We start from the raw sequence: 21,330 nt of genomic DNA on the forward strand, positions 1-21,330 counted from the left end.
ATTTGCCGGTTCTTCGAACTACTCAGAATTTCTGCTACCGGTTCTCCAGAACTGGTCAGAACCTGCTGAATACCACCTCTGGTGCCAGGTTGGGGTATGGCCAACTAGTCTCTGATACCTCTCTTGAGCTTGGTTTTTTTCTTGCAGATGTTCCATTTCTCAAACTAGGTAACATCATCAGGATTTCCCTCTATTCATGGCTACTTTTACCTTGGAAACAGAAGCTAGAGCCTTCAGGGCGTTTTGTTCTCGCAAAGAAGCTTCCTCCGTCCGGCGCAGGATATTCTAGACGCACAAAATAAAACCAAGAGGAAGGGACTTCCAGTTAGAAGGGAACAAAGCAGAGGTGGTATTCAGCAGGTTAGGGTTAGACAGAGAAAAGAGATAGATAGCAAGATATGTGTGTGTGTAGAGAGAGAGAGAGAAGGCAAAGAGAGAGAGAGAGAGACAGACAGACAGACAGAGAAACAGAGAGCAAAAGCTATATGTTTCTGTGTGTGTGTGTGTATTATACACACACATACACACATATATAACACACTATACAGAGAGAGAGAGAGAGAGCGCTTTCTCTGTCTCTATCTCTAACTCTGTCTCTGTCTTTCTTGCTCTGTCTCTCTCTCTCTCTCTCTCCTCCCCCCTTTCTACACACACACATATCTAGAGAGAGAAAAATGAAACTGAGCACAGACATGTGTCACTTTGGGTTACAACTTGCTTTCCCAACCTGTCAGAACCCCAGCTGCCCCTTCTTTCACCTCCCCCAAGGAATGTTTTCCTTCAAGCCTCCTCTGGCCTTATTGTGATCCAGATCCTTGGGTCTAAGACCCACCACCTGGTTCTCACCTCCAAGAGCATCTTGATACGAGTGATCCTCTGGAAAGGAAGCAGCAAGAAGGACATGAAGGGGAGGCGTTGGCACTGGGGCTGCTCCTGGAGTCGGGTGACAACGATGGCAAACTGGGCGTTCTTCTCCCTAAGTGAGAAAAGGAAAGGAAGCTGCACCCAAGAGCAATGGGTCTGAATTCGGGGCTTTGGGATTGCTAGGGAACATGGTGGGGGCAAAACACGTGGTCACCATCAGCAATTCTACTGCAGTGTTTGCAGGCCAGTGTTGATACTCATTTCTCATCTGGTGGGTTTGGGGGTCAAATCCAACCCTACAGGTTGTTTTACATTTCCTCCTATCCCATCTTGAGCCCTTTGGAAGCAGAGCAAGCCATCAATGGGTAGGGGAGGTGGATGGAAGAGAGGAAGAGGAACATTTGGCAATATTGTGACCACCGGGTTTCCCTGAAAATAAGACCCAGTGTTATATTTGTGGGGGCTCCAAAATAAGCATTAGGACTTATTTTTAGAGAAACACAATATCAGGGTGATGAGCCTGGCTGGGTGTCCCACCACCAACGGGCACATACAAAGGGTGATGAGTGTGTGGGGCCTAATGTTGTCCAGCAGCAGCTGCAGCCCACTGCCCCTTGGTCAGCGCACTCTGGAGCTATGCAACCTATACAGCAGCAGGTTGAGGCAGAGGCAGGGGCATGGGAAAGCCAAGAGTCAGTGGGCAGGAGGCTTGTCTTTGCATCTATCGTCTTGCATGCATCCCATGTGGCACAGCAGGATCACCTGCCTTCCCCCCCTGCACCTCTGCCTCCATCTGCTGGTGGTGGTGCTGTGCAAATATGAGCCTTCCACGACTGCCCACCTGCTCCGGCCCACTGACTCTCAGCTTTCCCTTTGCCTGCACAGTGTGTCCAGATTGCCTGAGCTTCCGCTGAGGTCTGCTTCCTGGACAGTTAATCAACTCACCTGCACTGCGCAGGCTGCTGCTGCCAGACACCATCAGGACCAGCGCCCTCTCCGCCTCTGGTGCTGGCCATGCCCTCCCGCTGTTGACGACCATAACTATGGCTTATTTTGGGGGTAGGGCTCATATTAGGAGCATGCTGAAAAAAATCAGGCTAGGCCTTATTTTTAGGATAGGTCTTATTTTTGGGGAAATACGGTATGAATGAAATGGATGGATGGATGAATTCCAGACAACTGCTTAATTCAGGGATGGCCAATCATGACGACTTTAAGACTTGTGAATTTCAATTCCCAGAATTCCTTAGCCAGCAATTCTGAGAGTTGAAGTCCACAGTCCTTTCAGCTGCCAAAGGTGAAGATACCTGAATTTGAGGACTTCTCGGAAACATCTGTAGATGTTAGACTAAGCAGAAACACTTAACAAAGACATTTATGGTGCATAGGTACATCCACATCCATTATCCATGACAGGAAGAATGGGATTCACACTTCAAAGGTACATACATGGCCGTGATCAACCACCAGCAAGCTCTGCAAGAGTAGCTGGATAGCTGCTGTTGAAAAGACAGGGTGAATTAATATCTTTTGGATTCTGCCCTTGGTGATACCTGCAGCTTAGAATCCAAAATGGTGATCAGCCTGCCAGATGAGGGAAAACTACAACTTCCATAATTCTTGGCAAGGTCAAAACAGTCTGGAAAACAGCCAAAAGAGTTTCTCCAAATAATTCCTCAACTCACTCTCCCCAAAGGTATCCAGCAGGCTGTTTTCCTTTCCTCCTCCCTTACTCACATGAGGCTACTGTAGGTCTTCTCCTGGTACAGCTGGTTACGGACGTAATCAATGTAGACCGAGAAGCTCTGCTGAGCGTGATCCTCCACAATATCACAAACATCTGAGATCTGCAGGCTTTCAGCCAACCGCCATTCCAGATCCTGTAAGAACCTGCCAAGAGGAAGAACTGACATCAGATGCATGTGGATTATTCAGAGAAGCCCAAGCAAAAATAGCGAGCTTGTGTCTACAAACAGGGACCTAGTTTCACCTCTTGAAGTGGGAGAAGTAGCAATTAAACAGATGGTCATACAGCTGGATAATTGGATAGCCTGCTGTTCATCACAGATGGTCACCATCATCAGAAGAATCACTTGGGAGAGCCCTATGGGTATGACTTCTTCTGAACGTGGAGATTAATCAGAATAGCAGAGTTTGAAGGGACCTTGGAGGTCTTCTAGTCCGACTCATTGCTCGAGCAGGAGACTCTATGCCATTTCAGACAAATCATTGTCCAGTCTCTTCTTAAAAACCTCCAGGTTTGGAGCACCCACAGCAACTTCTGAAGGCAAACTGTTCCACTGTTAGGAAGTTTCTTCGGAATTCCAGATTGCTTCTCTTTTTGATCAAAATTCTATAGAGATTCTCAGTCATCCAGGTCATGGTTGCCCCAAAGGTGCTTTTTCAGGAGGCAACTGGACTTCCTAGTGTTTTTCGCTTCTCATTCAAAAAGCTTCTTCAGCTCTGACTGGATGGAGGGGAATGGAAGGATTTATATTCCTGGCAGACATCTGGTCATTTTCTTCCTTTTAGAGGGTCCTTGAAGCACTTGGAGGTTGATCTGTGTCCTCAGGGTCACCTGAGTAGTGCTCCTGGTTCCTGTAATCTGCAATTTTTCCTCTGGAAATCCATTCCTCCTCCCACACCGTTCAAAGGGTGTTCATCCCAAATTGTATAGCTAAACGTCTGTAAAGAGTCTCTTCTTGGATAAGAAGCAAAAAGTCTTCAAAAGAAAAACTAAGAAAGTCCTGTTGTCTCCTGAAAAAGCACCCTTGGGACTCTCTTTGATCAGTTTCCCTCCATTGTTTCTTGTCCTGCCCTCTGATGCTTTGGAAAATAAGTTGACACCCCCCCCTTCTTTGTAGTAGCCCCTCAAACAGAGGTGCTACTACAGCTGGTTCTGGCCGGTTCTGGTGTACCGGTAGCAGAAATTTTGACTAGTTCAGAGAACTGGCAAATATCACCTCTGACTGGCCCCACCCACCTGCCCCTGCCGTTAGCCCTCCTATATTCTCTTGTTTTTTTAACTCAGCTGATTTGCATGGCAGAGAGGGTTGCTGCACCTCTATGCACGTACATAGAACTGCTCATAAAATCATAGGGGAAAAAATGTGGAAACCCACCACTTCCCTCAAATACTGGAATACTGCTATCGTGTTACACTTCATAATGACCATCAGCCCTTCACGGGGACCAGCAGCAAATTAAGAATTCTATGATTCTATGATTCTTGAGTATGGTCCAAAGCAATGCAGACTGGAGGAAAGACAGGAAGAGAGAAAACACTGACCTTTCGCTCACTTCCTGAACTTTGCGTATGTTGGAGAAGAGAATCCGGTGCTCGCGCAGAAGGATGGTGCCAGCCAGTTCCCGAGACTCCATGAAGTGCTCGATCAGAAGGGCAAGCGAGCGTAGATAGGAGGCTTCAGAGGTCACCACTTCAAAGAGGCTCTGACCCCAGAGATGCAGAACCACAAAGAAGCCAGAATGAGTTGACAAGCGGAGAATGTGTGAATGGAATAAAGCACAGTGAGTATTATGTTTTCCTCAGCTTCCCCAAACTTATGGTGTTTTGGGTCTGCCATCTATCAAATCTCATTTTAGTTCTGCACCCTGGAAGTGTGTTTAAAGCCATCAGCAGTGGTTGAGCTCTTTTTGACTCAGAATGAGAGAGTTGGAAGGGACCTTGGAGGTCTTCTAGTCCAACCCCTTGCTCAAACAGGAAACCCTACAACATTTCAGGCAAATGGTTGTCCAATCTTTTCTTAAAAGTCTCCACTATTTAGTGCTATTCCGAAAGAGTGCTAAACCCACGTTAAAGACCAGTCTAAACAATACTGAATATACAAGGGAAGAATTGATGCATGAATCATTTAATTCCCCTACCACCAATGGTCAGCCAATGTTCAGAATGATTCAGATCTCTGATTTGAGGATTAGCTCAGAAATTTAATGGGTCAAGAGCAAGATTCCCTTTTTAAAGAGTTGTCATGCTGAGCATGCTGGCCCACATTAAAAATGAAATTCCATTGCCTGCTCTCAAAAGAAAGTGTGGGGGGGTGGAGAGAGTGAGAGAGGGAGTGTGTGTGTGTGTATACCCATCTTTCTCCAAAAATAAAACTGGGTCATATATTAATTTTTGCTCCAAAAGATGCATTAGGACTTATTTTCTGATTAGGTCTTATTTTCAGGTAATTACTGTAAACAAATGCATCCATTTGGCTGATTATTTTAACTGGGGCTTATTTTTGGGGTAGGGCTTATATTACGAGCATTCTGAAAAATCATGCTAGGGCAGGGCTGTCAAGCTCCCGGCCTGTGGGCCAGATGCATCATGTGCTGGCCACGCACAAGCCCAGTTTAGGGAAGGGGAAAAAAGTCCCAATACATAATGCGATGCCACCATGATGGGAATTTGACACCCCTGTGCTAGGGCTTGGGCAGGGGAGGGGATTGGACTGGATGACTTACAAGGTCCCTTCCAGCTCTGTTAAATCTGTTAAAAATGTGAGTTAATTGGCAAGCATCCAAAATGTGATCATGTGACCACGGGGAACAGAGAGCGGCACATTTCCTGACAGTCAGAAGTGTTTTACAGGGCATAAAACACACTTCTTTCTGAGGCCACTGTAGCTCCAATGAGCTGTTAAACAACCAATTGTGAGTCAAGAACTACCTGTAGTGGATGAGTCAGATTTCACCCATGGGAAAATTGCAGCAGCTTCTTGCCTGCCTAAAGGAGATAACACAATCCTGGCAATAGTCGGAACAAGATGTATCCTGTATCATGAAGATACAGCAGGGGGGAAGAAGTGTCCAGGACATATATGTGCTTGGGAGAGGCTCTTATTTTGCTTTATTCCATTGCCGACACAATTTACAATTACAAGTGTTTCATGTTATTGGGGGGTGGGTGGGCGTGGAATCACAATCTACTAACGTACACATGGAAAGTTCGGACTCCAGCGCAAAATTCATCCACACCATTTGGATACTCAGTCTCCCTAGTGCCAAGTGAGTTGGAAAAATAATATTAATCTACTGATATAGCTTGGGTCATAATTCATGCGTGAAACACCTAGTCCCAAGCTGGAAATAAATATGACTCTCAACTTAAAATGATCTCATTTTCTGGGGGGTGAAATAATCCCATCAATGCGATGTACAACTCCTTAGAGTGTTCAACGAAACTTTGCCCATATTGATTGTTCTCAAAGAAGAATAACAGGGCTAGAAGGGACCTTGGAGGTCTTCTAATCCAAGGGTCGCCAATCGGTAGGCCGTGGCCCACTGGTGATCTGCGAGAAAATTTTGGTGGTCCATGGCCCGTGGGAACACAAGGCTCGCGTCACTTGCATTGCGAACAATACGAGGTAGTGAGGGGAGGGGAGAAAGGGGAGAGGGGGAGAACTTGCCCCACTCAGCCCGCACATCTTGCCTGGTCACCAGGCTGCTTCTTTCCACTTCTTTCTTCTTTTGTTTTTGGCTGCACACAAGGAAAGCAGCAAGTCTTTCTTTTTCTCTCCCAAACTCCGCCAGAAATGAATCTTTACGACTCTGCAAGGCATCCTGCTCCAAGAGGCTGCACCAGCAAAGACTCATTTCTGGCAGAGTTTGGAGGAGAAAAAGAAAGTCTTCTGCTGCTTCTGTCGCTTTCCTTGCATTAAGCCAAAAGTCTCTCTCTCTCTTTCTCTCTCCCCCTGAGACCAGAGCTGGAAACAGTATACTGTGATCCCACATAAAGAACGATCCCGTTTTCCTACCGATCGATCGTTCTTTATTTGGGATCATAGAATACTGTCTTTCTCTCCCCTCCCCTGAGAACGGCTGAAAAGCAGGTTAGGAATGAGGCTGCCTTGGAGGGTATGTGTGCGTGTGAGGGACCTCTGTGTGTGTGAGACGGGGGGGGAGAACATCACTGCCAGCTCTCCAAGGTTAGATTGGATCTTTCTCTCCCTCCCTCCCCCATCAACATCAGCAGGCCACAGTCAGTCAAAATTCATATTAGTGGTCCATGAGATTTAAAATTATGAGTTTGGTGGTCCCTCATGTCCAAAAGGTTGGTGACCCCTGTTCTAGTCCAACCACCGGCTCAAGCAGAAAACCCTATACCATTTCAGGCCAATGGCTGTCCAACCTCTTCTTAAAAATCTCCTGTGTTGGAGCAACTTCTGGAAACAAGTCGTTCCACTGATTAATTGTTCTGATTGTTCGGATGCAAATTTCAGACACCTTGAATTCTGTCTGGTGGGAAATGCCTTTCTTACCTAAGTCCTTTTACTCACCTCTTGCATTTTCCTTTCTTCTGGGCTGATGTTGTCCAAAACACCACTTTCTCGCACAGCTGGCAGCTCCTGCCAAAGGGTGCTATGAGGGACGGGGCCCTGGGGTCCCGTTGACCCTTCCCCAGGAGAAGGGGCTCTGTAGTCTGAGCTGCTAAAACTACTGTTGCGTGGAACCGTTTGCCTCTTGATCTCCTTGGAGATGACAGCCTGGCGATAGGTTTGATACAAAGGTTCTGCAAGACACCAGAAGGTAAAAAAAAGACACAACACAATGAACCTCAGTAGGGGAATAACGTGCCATGCCCAAATGAACAACGATCATCCTCGACTTACGACCACAATTGAGCCAAAAAAATTATTTTGCTAAGGAGAACAATTGTGAAGTGAGTTTTGAACCAGTCTACGGCCTCCCTTGACCCGGTTGTTAAGTGAATCACTGTAGTTGTTAAATTAGCAACACAGTTGTCCAGTGAATCTGGCTTCCCCATTGACTTCGCTTGTCAGAAGGTCACAAAAAGAGAATCACATGACCCCAGGACCCTGCAACCGTCATAAATACGAGTCCGTTGGAAAGCATCTGAATTTTGATCATGTGGATGTGGGATGCCACAATGGTCGTAGGTATGAAAATTGGCCCTGTCACTTTTTCAGTGCCGTTGTAACTTCAGACAGTCACTAAATGAACTGTTGTAAGTCGAGGACTATCTAAATTTTGATCACGTTTTGATCACAGGGGGATGCAGCAAAGGTTGTGTGAAAAATGGTCATAAGTCACTTTTTTCAGTGCTGTTGTAAGTCTGAACGGCCACTAAATGAATGTTTGTAAGTTGAAGACTCTCTATACTTTATAAAGAAAAAAAAAACCCATCAAGGTTGCAATCATCCAGTTTTTGCCCAGGGTTCTCAGAAAGCTGCCAGCTTCCTCTTACATATTAAGAGTGCATCTGAACTATTTTAAATCGTGTGAAGGACATAGTGCAGTGTTTCTCGACTTCAGCCATTTTAAGATGTGTGGACTTCAACTCCCAGAATTCCCCCAGCCAGTTTTGGGAATTCTGGGAATGAAGTCCACACATCTTAATGTGGTTGAAACAGAAACTTTGTGGTAGATGGCTTGGAATTCTGGGAGTTGAAGTTCACACATCTTAACATAGTTCAGGGATGTCAATCTCATGTTGTCACAGCATCATCACATGATATATCACGACTTTTCCCCCCCATTGCTAAATTGGCCATGGCAGTGGCCAGCATGTGATGCATCCGGCCTGTAGGCTGTGAATTTGACAGTAACTGATTGTAGAATTCTAGGAGTTGAAGTCCACACATCTTAACATAATGGAATCAGAAACTTTGTGGTAGCTGATTGGGGAATTCTGGGAGTTGAAGTCCACACATCTTAACATAATGGAATCAGAAACTTTGTGGTAACTGATTGTAGAATTCTGGGAGTTGAAGTCCACACATCTTAACATAATGGAATCAGAAACTTTGTGGTAGCTGATTGTGGAATTCTGGGAATTGAAGTCCACACATATTACAATGACTGAGGTCAAGAAACACTGGAATAGTGAGTTCCTAGGAATGTCTCCAGCACATGGTCTCCACACCTAGACCCTGTAAGTGAACTTTAAAAACCTAAAGAAGGAAATCCGGATGAGTAACTACTAGGGAATGGTAGCACAAGGATTTAACAATCAGGTAGCACCCTAATCAGGGCTTTTAAATCTTCTCAACAGTGAACTATGCCTTCAGGGCAGTGTTTCTCAACTTTGTCAGCTTTTAAGATTTCTGGGCTTCAACTCCCAGAGTTGAAAGCACCAGAAGGCAGGAGAAGAAACAACAGATGGAAACTAATCAAGGAGAGAAGCAATCTGGAATTAAGGAGAAACTTCATAACAGTGAGGACAATTAAGCAGTGGAACAATTTGCCTCCAGAGGTTTTTGTGGGTGCTTCATCACTGGATGTTTTTAAGAAAAGACTGGACAGCCACCTGTCTGAAATGGTATAGGGCCGTGATGGCGAACCTAAGGCACGTGTGCCAGAAGTGGCACACAGAGCCATCTTTGCTGGCATGTGAGCCGTCACCCCAGATAAGTTCCACTGCGCATACATGCACACCTCCTGTCAGCCAGATGATTTTCGGATATCTGCCATGCATGTGTGGGGAGCGGGGCACTTGCAAGAGATGCGCATACATGCACAGGGGGAACGGGGGGAGCACAGAGGGGGGGTCGCATGTGCATTGCATTATGGGTGCAGGCACACGTGCATGCGCACACTTTCGGCACACAACGACAAAAAGGTTAGCCATCACTGGTATAGGGACTCCTGCCTGAATAGGGGGTTGGACTAGAAGACCTCCAAGGACCCTTCCAGCTCTAGCCTTTGCTCTCTCTCTCTCTTTTTAAATAAATGTGCTGTCCACTTACCGTCCTGCAGGCAAAGCCCCCAGTCCGGACTCTTAGATGATAGCACCGAAGAGTGCCTGTGATATAGGGGCAAAGCAGAAAAGGCCAACGATAAGCAATCCTATGAACACAACAACTCTGCAGTTGTTGATTTGCTAAGAATCCTGTAACAGCCACATTGAGAGCAATGTTGGAGGAAAAAAAAATCTTCATCTAGTATCAAATGGAGAACCCTGAATATAGGATAAGCCTCTTGGTTCTCCCCCCTATTTTTTTTTTTTAATTTTGATATCATTGGGAAGATTTTTTTGTTGTTGTTGCTACTTCTGCTAATGGTTTAGAAAGCCCCATCAATTCAGAATTCAGAAATAGAGATGTTCAAAACCACAAATTCAGGAAAAAGGGCTCTATTTCGTCTCTGGATTTTCCTTTCTCATCAAATTACTTTCTTCATAACTACTTAATCCGTACATCTTGTTTGACAGCAATGATAAATGATACTCTTTTTCTAATGGAAATCCTTTTCAAATAATTAATTAAAAACCTATTCCCCTTTTCTTGTGCCAAACAAGCAATAATCAAAATTTATATTCTTGAAGAACATTTGAAAGTTCTCTCTCTCTTTTATATATAACTTTCTCTCAGTCTGTATAAATCTGTTATTTAAGAAGAATACAATGACAGATTATATTTCAGGGAGCCAAAGAGCTGATCGAACATGTTTAACCGTGGCACCTCCTGTGGGAGAAATGGGCTGGTAGGTTTGGCATATCCAGTCCAACAAGCTAAGAATTTTGCTAAAGGTAGGCAACCCATGCCCCATTGGGTCATTTCAGAGATATTCTTTACTAAAACAGAGAAACAAGACTAACCACAAGCAGCCAAAACAGTAGTGGGACCAACTTCTGACTTCCTGATGGCTTCCCCATGGGCTTTCCTTGCAGAAAGCTGGCAGGGAGTGCTGGAAATTAACAATCACGTGACCATGGCTGACGCAGGACTGTGGTGGCATGGCAACACTGAAGCAGCCACATCTTTGCCAGATTTCAATCTCACAGGACTCATGGGTGAGAATGACAGAAAGACCATGGGTGGGCAAAAAGGCGGTGGCAGCGAGAATGACTTTCAATTTCCTGCTGGCTTCCCCATTGACTTTCCTTGGACGGAAGCTGTCAGGGAGCGATGGAAATGATGATCACTTCACCACGGCTGACTGAGGCAGCACTGAAATGGCCACAATTTTGCCACATTTCAATCGCGCAGGAGTCATGGGTCCCAGATTGTAGTTGCATTCTGTACGTCAGCCCATTTGAGGTATATTGATTGAAAAAGTATTGCCCTTTGATGCCCTGTTTTGCCCATCTGAAGGTAACTTACAGACAATTAGACATGAGAGTTTTAGTAATATATGTGGAGCAATATAGAGCAAGTGCTCACAACTTCAGCAAGCAAAAGTCTGTTGAATAAATGGCATGGGAGCATCAGCTAAAATCAGCTTTTACACAATTTTTTCCTTGTTCAGAAGTAATAAACTCTCTAGAGGTAATGATCAATAGACACTATCAAGATACAATACAGGTAATCCTTGACGTACGACCACAATTGAGCCCAAAATTTATGTTGCTAACTGAGATAATTGTATTTTCTTCCATTTTACAATCTTTCTTGCCACAGTTGTTAAGTGAATCACTGCAGTTGTTATATTAGTAACACGGCTATTAAGTGAATCTGGCCTCCCCATTGACTTTGCTCATCAAAAGGACACAAAAGGGGATCACATGACCCCGAGACAACTGTCATAAATGTGCGTCAGTTGCCAAGGGTCTGAATTTTGATCATGTGACTGTGGGGATGCTGTGACAGTCATAAATACGAAAGCCTGACGTATGTCACTTATCAATTCATAAAATATTTCTCTGGTCTTTTAGAGTTGCCAAAGGGAGGGGGGAGTAGTGTAGCAGCTTGCAAAACTGAAACTGCATTCCATGGATGTTTTCATAGATTGTTTCCAGGTGATGCACAAAATTCTAACTGGAGAACATGATTGATGACTCTTGTCTATGGATGTGTCCCATTGGAGAATATGAATTATGATATACCTGGGGGTGAGGGAAAACCAGGGTCAAGGGTGACAATGAATGATGTGTCTCAGAGTCGGCTACACCCAGGCAGTGCCAGCATATTTTCTCCTAATAAATATTTTTTAAGCTTTGAAAATCCGGCTAGAGACTCATGATTTAAATGGGGGTAACTACTGGAGTCCTGACAACTTTCTTCAATGCCATTGTAACTTCAGTCACCAAACGAACTGTTGTAAGTTGGGGACTGCCTGTATTATCCTCTTCAAAGGCTAAATTGACACCTGGTTTGCATGCCCAGGTAAATCTTTCCCTTCGCAATTTCAGGGAATGAAGACACACCTGTTGTCTGATTTGTCCGTCTCCGACTCGCTGAAACTGCTCTCTTCATTTTCACAGCCACCTGTAGAAGGAAAAGTTTGCAGAGTCAGTGAAACACCAGGAATGGGTTAACAGAAAAGGACATTTAAGTTTACAACACAGACAAGCGCAGATCATGGACCCTGGGGAAGACCTGGGGTGGGCTGCTGGGGGTTCGCAGGGATTTGGAAAAGCCCCTAGCTAAGATTCTGTGCAGTTTGGAGAATCCCCCAAATCCCACTCCTGGCTGGCTCTGCCCACCCCGCCCTGCTCTTCCCAGGAGTCCCCACACAGCCCATTTTGGATGCAGGTAGGTGCAGGGTAAGCGCAGAGGCTTGGGGAGGGTGAAAAACGGGCCTCCTGGAAGTTCAGGAAGGCTGGAAATGGGGCTGTTTCTGGCTTCCAGAAAGCTCCTGGGAGGCCGTTTTTGCCCTCCTGGAGGCTCAAGAAAAGCCTCTGGAGCCCGGGGAGGGCAACCCCCCCCCGCCATGACACAGGAGGCTGACTAGGCCACACCCACCATGGCCAGACCTACCCAGCAACTGGGCAGAGAATCCGTTGCTAAAATGTTTGAAGCTCACCCCTGGGAAGACCTGAGCAATGTTGTAACACATTAAGCATCTGGCCATGTTTTTGGCTTGGACTGGGGAAGATGGGAGCTGCAGTGTAACACTTCTGGAATGCATCCAATTAAGGAAGTCTGAATCAAACACAGGTAGTCCTTGACTTACAACCGACTGTGTAGCAACCATTGGAATTTACCAGGAGGCCCTTATATGACCCATTTCTGAAGTTGCAGTGGCTGCCACCATCCCCAGCATGTAAATGTAGTTTGTGTGTGTGACAACCAGTTTGAATTGACAGCCATCTGCAGGGTCTCGTGGTCATATGACCCCATGTTACAATTTTTTTTCGCTGAAAACTGCACTTGCGACCATAAGAGGCAGGCTCCAATATGGTCGTAAATTGAGGACTACGTGCAATTTGAAGTAAATGGGCCAAGCCACATTATCAGCAGGAGTGGGAACAGAGCTTGTCCCTCTCCAGTCGGATCAGATAGTGGATTTTTCCCGAAGATCTAGGAAACAAGACCTTTGAACTATAATAATACGTCAAATGTTTTGTATCAAAACAAGTTTTATTTTCAGTGCCCAGTTTCTAGTGCAGAACAGACTACTGAGAGAAAAATGAAATGTTTGGGGAGACCTGAAAGGCTTCCGAGCAGAAAAACTGAGCTGCTGCATTTGAAAAAAAGACATTTCAAACTTTTGTACTTTTTGAATTGAAAGGTCTCTGGTGCTTCTTGCCCTCCCCAGCCTAAAAAGCCACTCCAGTTTTGGAATACAGCCCCTTTAAGCAGCCCCCTAGCTAAGAAAAACTTGAAAGTAGGTGATACACAATATCTCTCTTCCTGTCCTTTCACCACAAAGTTATTCACTTTCAACTATGTTAAGATGTGTGGCCTTCAATTTTCAGAATTCCACAATCAGCTACTACAAAATTTCACAATTTCCAATCCATTACAAAGTCTGGGCTTCAACTCCCAGAATTCCAAGCCAGCTACCACAAAGTTTCTGTTTCAATTACGTTAAGCTGTGTGGACTTCAATTCCCAGAATTCCACAATCAGCTACCACAAAGTTTCTGATTCCACTAGTTAAGATGTGTGGACTTCAACTCCAAGAATTCCACAACCACCTACCACAAAGTTTCTCAATTTCAACCACCTTAAAATGTATGGATTTCAACTCCCAGAATTCTGAGCCAGCTGTCACAAAGTTTCAACTATGTTAAGATGTGTGGACTTCCAACTCCCAGAATTCCACAACCAGCTATCACAAAGTTTCTCAATTTCAACCACGTTAACATGTATGGACTTCAACTCCCATAATTCCAAGCCAGCTGCCACAAAGTTTCTGTTTCAGCTACAGAATTTCACAGCGAGCAAAACTGGCTGGAGGAATTCTGGGAGTTGAAGTCTACCCATCTTAAAGTGGTTAAGGTTGGGAGACACGGTTTTATCCCAAGGGGGTTGCAATTGGTACCTTGACAAGAGTTGTCATCCAGAGGTGAACCTTCCAGGGGTGGGGGTGGCTGAGTTGGTGGAGGAGGGAGACCCTGAGGTAGCAGGGGAGGGGGCTGGGAGGGTGGAGGGGGGGCTGTGCACATCTGGGAGCGAGCCTGAGAAAGGAGGAGCGGTGGAGGGGTCTGGGAATTTGGGGGAGGTGGGGGTGGCTGGGTGGGGGGAGGCAACATGACGAAGCCTTCCCCAACAGCAAAAGGGGAGACTCGGCCAGGAAGGTGGTTCAACTCAAGCGGGTATTGGAGGGAACTCCTGCGAGCCGAGGGCCCCAAGGAGCTGCGAGGTGGTTTCATGGGGGCTTTGGGTGGGATGGCCGGAGGGAGGAGCTCGCCATCCAGAGAGACAGAGGCACCCCCTTTGTTGCGACGGGGCGGTTTGGGCATCAAAGGTGGGCAGCGTAGAGGAAGGGGCTCGGCTGTGGAACGGTAGCTTGTCAGGACGACACCCCCTTCGGGGTGCCCGTTGGTGGACGGCGGGGAGTCCAGGGGCTTTTTGCTTCGGGATGAGCGGCGAGATTTTGGGACCCTGCCCGCTGCGGTGGAGGAAGGTGGGGTAGGCAGGGCACCAAGTCCCGGGATTTTTGGAAGGAGGCTCCCCCTTCATCAGCAGACGATAGATCGGCAGCCAGCCCGTTCTCCGTATCCTGCAGCTGGGACGTTGCAGGGACCCAAATCAAGACCATGCCCGGGTTCTGTTGATGGCAAACACAGGGGCAGCCAGACAGGCAGGAAGTGGGAAAATCCAGTCCGTTTTGCTCCACCTCAGATAATACCGATGGCTGGGTATCCTTGCAAGGATCTGAGGAAGTAGAGGAAGAGAGATAATTTTTATTCATTTTATTTGTTTATTTATACCCCACTTTTACTGCTTTTACAAATAACTCAAATGTATCCAACACAACCTCCTCCTATTTTCCCCACAACAACAACCCTGTGAGGTGAGTTGGGCTAAAACAAAGACCGAACTAGCCCAAAGTTACCCAGCTGGCTTTTGTGCCTAGAGTGGGACTAGAACTCACAAACTCTTGGTGATTGGCTCAAAATCACCCTGCCAACTTTCATACATACCTAAGGCAGGATTAGAGCTCTCAGCCTCCTGGTGGTCGGTCCAAGGTCACCCAGCCGGCTTTTGTGCATAGGGTGGGACTAGAACTCACAGTTTCCTAGTGATTGACCTAAGGATACCCAGCTGGCTTTCATGGCTAAGGTGGGACCTGAACTCACAATCTCTTGGCTTTCTAGCCTGGTGCCTTAACCATTAGATGACACTGTCTATTGAATGACGGGGAAGAAAAGGGGAAGAAAACTTCTGGTTCATGGCAGGGAAGAACACAGGACAGGAAAGCATTTCACGACATCCACGGTTCACAGATTTCAGTGACCACCAAATTCCAGTTGTTGTATCTGCCATGTTACGCTTCTAGCCTTGATGGAACCAGGATAAAGGCCCAGAAATGGCTGTTTATTTCTGCTTCACTGACGGAAACCCAAAGCAGACAGAACCGAACACTTTGGGGGCCTTGCAAACTGTCGGGGATGGTGAAGATGGAGTTAATGCTGAGCCCTTATTTGCCAATCACTGGACTCACATTTTTTTTAAAGGCATTCACAGGTGGTCCTTGACTCCCGGCCACTATGGAGCCCAACATTTATGTTGCTAAGTGATGAATTTGTTAAGTGAGTTTTGCCCCATTTTATGACTTTTTGGCCACATTTGTTAAGTGAATCACTACAGTTAGTAAACACGGTTGTTAAGTGAATCGGGCTTTCCCATTGGCTTTACTTGTCAGTCTACAAAAAGGGATCACATGGTTACTGCAACCGTCATAAATATGAACCGGTGGTAACCATCCGAATATAAATCACATGACCATAGAGGTGCTGTAATGATCATAAGTGTGAAAAATGGCCCTAAGTCATTTTTTCCAGGGACGTTGCAACTTTGAACAGTCACTAAGTGAACTGTTGTAAATTGAGGATTACCTGTATTTCCAGGATTGGCATTCCAATTGAGGTATGTGATTTTTCTCCACCTATTGACTTAATTTTTTTTTAGGATTGTAATGGCACGGCATTGAAATCTACTCTGCTCCAAGATGGACTCCAGATTCAAGGATGCCCAAGATCTGCCCAGCAAGCGTGTCTCACAGTGCTGGACTAGATTGTGGAGAGTTCTGAGTTCTAATCCTGCCTTAGGCGTGAAAGCTGTCTGCATGACTTTGCGCCAGATCTAGGAGGAATCTAATTCCAAAAAATGAATGGTGCCATCCAAAGGATCATAGTAAATTCTACTTTCTTTAATCCAAAGCTGGCCCACTTACCCAACCGATCCGGGATCTCTTTTCCTCCAATGGCTTTCTCTTCCTTGTTCTCATCCTTTTGGCAGCTGGAAGGCAGTGACCGGATAATTTTTTCAGCTTCCTCCTTTTCCGGAGGACCTGTTTGATCAAAATGGACCACGATCTTGCGAACAGCGCCAGATTTCTGCAGCTTGTGTAAGGGTTGAGGTGGGCCGCCTGAGTGTTCAGTGGCCAGAGAGCACCCGCCCTTCTCCAGAGGCAAAGGAGGGGTAGGGACCTGGAGCAGCTTGGCGGAGTCTGGCCTGGGGGGCAGGTAAGGACGTGGCCTGGTGGGCGGGCGTGGCTTGATAATGCGAGTGGGTTTCTGAGAGGGAGGCGTGGCGGGAGGCAGGGGGTCTAAGGAGGACATCTTCATTCCAGGGAGGTCATCTGGAGCAACTCTCCTGTGGCTTCATTTCCTGCAGGGGAAGAAGAGAAAATGGAAATACCATTAATTGAATTTATGTGCTGTGCCAGAAGTGAGGAAGGTGCAGAGGTGGTATTCAGCCACTTCGGACCGGTTCTGACGTACCAGTAATGGAAATTTTGACCAGTTCGGAGAACCGGCAAATATCATTGCCCCACCCACCGGCCCCCATCCTTTCCCACCCTTTCCTGTCTTATATTCCATTGATTTTTAGCTCAGCTGATATGCATGGCAGAGCGGATTGCCAAGCCTCAGCTGCACTAAAAAACAGTTCATCTCACCAAGGGCAATCTTTGAGTTCTGCACACACGTGAAGCAATCTTAGAGTGCTGCGTGTGCACGCAAAGTGATCTATGGGTTCTGTGCACATGCACAAAGTGATCGGTGAGTGCCACGCATTCAGGGGAAGTGATCTTACAGTGCAGCGTGAAGCTCGCAGAACCGGTAGCATGCAATTTGGAATCCCACCAATGGGAAGGTGTATTTTATGCCATTTGAGACCGTAACATCCCTTGTAATGTTCATATTACACCTATACAGGGAGTCCTCGACTTATGACTACAATTGAGCCCAAAGTTTCCGTTACTAAGTTCCATTACACAGCTCTTAAGTGTGCTGTGCCCCATTTTATGGCCTTTTTGCCAGAGTTGTTCAGCAAATCATTGCCACTGTTAACTGAATCAGGCAGTTATTAAGCGAATCTAGTGTTCCCCATTGATCCTGTTTGTTGAAAGCTAGCTGGGAAGGTTACGAATGGGGATCACATGATCATGTGGTCATAAATACATGCCAGTGGCCAAGTGCCCAAATTTGATTACATGGTCCTGGTTATAACCAGGAAGACCGATCATAAATCAGCTTTTTCAGTGCTGTTGTAACATCAGTACGTAAATGAATGGTGAATACCGGTACTCAAGGATTAGCTTTATCCCCACTATTATTTTTCCCAGCACAACAACCCTGTGAGGCAGGAAGGGTGGAAGGGAGGGAAAGATTGGCCCAAAGTCAGAGTTTGCAAGTTTTAGAGTGGATTTGAACCTTGAGCTGTTTCTAGTTTCAGCCCAACGCTTATCTGTGCTTTAACTTGCATGCAATAGCATGTATTTTTTGCATACTTCTCACATTTTTTTAAAAAAACGCAACATACCCACAAGAAAGAATAATGAAGTAGCCTACATCCTTCTCAGCTTTTTGGAGAATTGATTTATATTTATTATTCTATACAGGGCCATGTACAAGAGATGGGGCTTTCTCAGTGGTGGCTCCAGTTCTGTGAATTCCTTTCTAAGGGCCAGAAAAGGGCTTTTCCAAAAAAAGTTTTACAACTGCCTTTTAGTTTGTTGGTTTGTTTCTTCTTTATTAATTTCAGTATGTTCCACTTGAAGATGATTGTTCTTTAAATGACTGCCTTTTAAATTGTTATTTAAATTGTTGAGATGAGTAATGATTTATATTTATTATAGCAATAGCACTTATATACCACTTTACAGTGCTTTACAGCCCTCTCTAAGCAGTTTACAGAGTCAGCCTATTGCCCCCAACAATCTGGGTCCTCATTTTACCCACCTCGGAAGGATGGAAGACAGAGTCAACCTTGAATTATAAAATCATCTCTTGGGGATAGCCTCTTTCGGTAGAGGCTCTGGCCTGAAATCCTCTTATGGTCTTTGACATTTGTAAACTGCTTTTGAGCTGAGATTTCCCTTCAGAAACTTTGTTGATGCTCTACAGCACACAGCATCCCCTGCAATCTGAGATGGACCAGTCCACTCTATTTTGCCCAGATCCTTAGAACATTCAGTGGCTCTACATGGACTGTACCACTGAAGATACCAGAGGGGGAATATACATTAGAACACTCCTGACTTCTGCAAAACATGCTATTTTTTTTCTTCAAATAGAAAACATAGCAAGAATATCAAAAGAGAGCTTTTTCTTTAAAAATTCCCTTCCTTTTTATTCCATTTGATGCTGGACTAGCCATTCCACTGTTGGAAAGAAATCCATCTGGTTCAGTTCCAAGCTGGGAGAAAGACACTGGAAATAACACGGAGGCTGATTGGAAAGAGTGTTTATTGATGAAGCAGCTGACCCAGAACCACATGCCGCCGGTGGTTCTTCTTCATCAATAAACCAACTTTCTTTCCAACCAGCCTCCGTGTTATTTTCAGCCACCTTCTCCCAGCCTGGAACTGAACCAGATGGATTTTTTTCTTCCAGCCCACATTGTGACATGCAGACAAATCATTTTAAATTTTTTTTGTACAATCTACTGTTGGAAGTTAAAACCCACCCCTCTCCTATAAAAATGAAATATTTTAGGACAGCGGTCACCAACCAGTGGACCAGGGACCACTGGTGGTCCATGAAAAATTTTTGGTGGTCCGCAAAGAAATACCCCCCAAAGCAATTAATCCAGGCTGCGCGGGAACACAAGGTTGTGCCACCCACATGGCCCGCCCACCCGCTGGCCCCACCCTTCGGCTGAGTGCAAACCTTACCTTGAGCCATGTGAGCTGGAACTAGAAGGTAAGACCAATGACAGAAGGGAGGCTTGCTGATGTTGGTGGGAAAGTCGGTCCCATATTCCAGAGCTGCTAAAGGGCCAGTCTTGTGGCTACTGCAGCTCTGGAATGTGGGACCAGCTTTCCCACCAACGTCAGCAAGCTACCGTCAGTCAAAATTCATATTAGTGGTCTGTGGAATTTAAAATTATGAGTTTGGTGGTCCCTGAGGTCCAAAAGGTTGGCAATCCCTGTTTTAGGATATACTAAAAAGGCAGAATATTTCCCCTAAAAGAGAAGTAGAAACTCAGAGGCAGAAACTCAGCCCTCCCACCTTTGTTAATGGACCACTAAGTCCTAGGACAGGCTATTCTATGTAACAAAGATATACCTCCTTCAGGCAGAGCCAATACTCTTCCTGTGCCCCAGGAAATTCAAAGCCAGAGGGGGTATAAAACCCAGGCAGTCTGAGCATCTCTGCCCCTTTTCTTTGCCCAAGAGCTCCAAGGCATGTGATCCTGTCCACCATTAAACCATCTTTCCAAACAGCCTTCATGTTTCCAGTGTCTTTCCCCCCAACTTGAAACTCAACCCAGATGGACATTGCTTCCAACACTACAATCTTTCGTCGACTTCTTGCAAGCCAAGGCAGGGAAATCTCAGTGGCAGGCTGCAACACCAACTAAGAGGGATTAGATTTATGGTCTGCCAGGCCAAATTTCTTGCAAAGGCTAGCTGGAAATGGGATTTCAAGAAGAATTTAATTTCTCGGCAAGGCCCTGACAGGGTTCGCCCATGCACAATCCTTCCAATGCATCACTTGGAAAGGACTTCTGCAATCTCATTTATTTCTACCCTGCTTTTCTGGCAGCATGTCCTGCCCTCTGGTTAACTGGTTCTCTCACCTCCTGTCAGTTTTTTCCCAGGGTGCGGCTCTCGCACGCCCATCCACCTGGGAGAAAACCGCATTCAGCGCCTGGCCAGAGCCTGCCCGAGAAGCTGGGAAATGAAATGAAACGTAAACCAAACAGCAGCACCTTTCATGCACTGCAATGAACATCACCTGCTATAGAGGACCTTTTGAAAAACAACCTTCAGGTTTCTAGCCCTCAAGGAATCTTATCAGAAAAGATTAAAGGCCTGGAACCCAGGGGGCTAGTGACATGGGTTTTATAATTTCTTAACTAGGTAGTTAGGTTTGTATTTTAATTTGATTTATTTTCTCTCTTTTAAAATGATGTTCAGGTTTATTACCTTTTAACATTCCTGAACTAATAAACAAGCTGGAGACTAACTCCAGATAAGAAAAAGATTGTTGTTACAATTTGAAGTTTCTTTATCTCTTTTGTGAACTCCAAATAACCTTTTTTTTCTTAAATTACATCAGACCTCATTTTAATGAACATGATATTTACAGGATGCAAACATGTAACATGACTGCCCACATGTAACTGATTTCGTATGCAAAATCTTATTTTATCCAATCAACTTCCCTCTTGAATTTACTTTGTTTTTTTAAAAATAAATTTTATTAATTTTCTATTAATTATGTTTCTTAGTGCTTAATAAACATTGTGTTGTTTGGGTATTTAATTTGCTTAACAATACAGATTCCATTCTTACTCTCTACTCCTTTTTTTCCAAACCACTGGTAAAATAAGTTCCATGTTTGATAATATTCTGTGTTTTTTTCTGTTTGATTTTCAATGTAAGTGCCAGCTTTGGAAGCCATACTAGTACCAGAAGCTTCCACGCTGCCACATTCCTGTGGCTGGGAAAGTAGGAGGGGGGAATTGTAGAGTATTGGTAGTTAGACATAATAGCATTTTTTCTTCAGTCAAGGTCATGTTGTTCCTGCATCTGGAGGAGAAGTGGTTGAAGGGATGTCTAAGTTGGAACAGATGGTGATTAGGCCATGATGGGTGCGGGGGATGGTTTTTGTATTTTTAAATATTGAAGAAAAACCTGGAATATGAGGATAATA

At 45.3% G+C, this 21,330-nt stretch overlaps 1 protein-coding gene across 6 annotated transcripts in view; it reads right to left on the bottom strand.

The window, feature by feature from the left end:
- The window catches only part of ARHGEF15 (Rho guanine nucleotide exchange factor 15), a 91,041-nt gene that overhangs the window by 15,337 nt on the left and 54,374 nt on the right, over positions 1-21,330 (bottom strand). For all 6 annotated transcript variants that reach the window (XM_087947696.1, XM_087947694.1, XM_087947695.1 and 3 more), the window contains 9 exons: positions 16,398-16,834; positions 14,040-14,875; positions 11,978-12,038; positions 9,579-9,634; positions 7,149-7,381; positions 4,154-4,314; positions 2,602-2,754; positions 847-976; positions 211-285 (listed from right to left, as the gene is read on the bottom strand). In XM_087947696.1, coding sequence (XP_087803822.1) covers positions 211-285; positions 847-976; positions 2,602-2,754; positions 4,154-4,314; positions 7,149-7,381; positions 9,579-9,634; positions 11,978-12,038; positions 14,040-14,460 — 1,290 coding nt within the window. In that variant the 5' untranslated portion in view covers positions 14,461-14,875; positions 16,398-16,834. The remainder of the gene's footprint in view (positions 1-210; positions 286-846; positions 977-2,601; positions 2,755-4,153; positions 4,315-7,148; positions 7,382-9,578; positions 9,635-11,977; positions 12,039-14,039; positions 14,876-16,397; positions 16,835-21,330) is intronic.

Source organism: Notechis scutatus, chromosome Z, assembly GCF_049901735.1.
Source record: "Notechis scutatus isolate UNSWTSFEM ecotype Mainland chromosome Z, rNotScu1.2, whole genome shotgun sequence".
Classification (NCBI taxonomy): Eukaryota; Metazoa; Chordata; class Lepidosauria; order Squamata; family Elapidae; genus Notechis; species Notechis scutatus.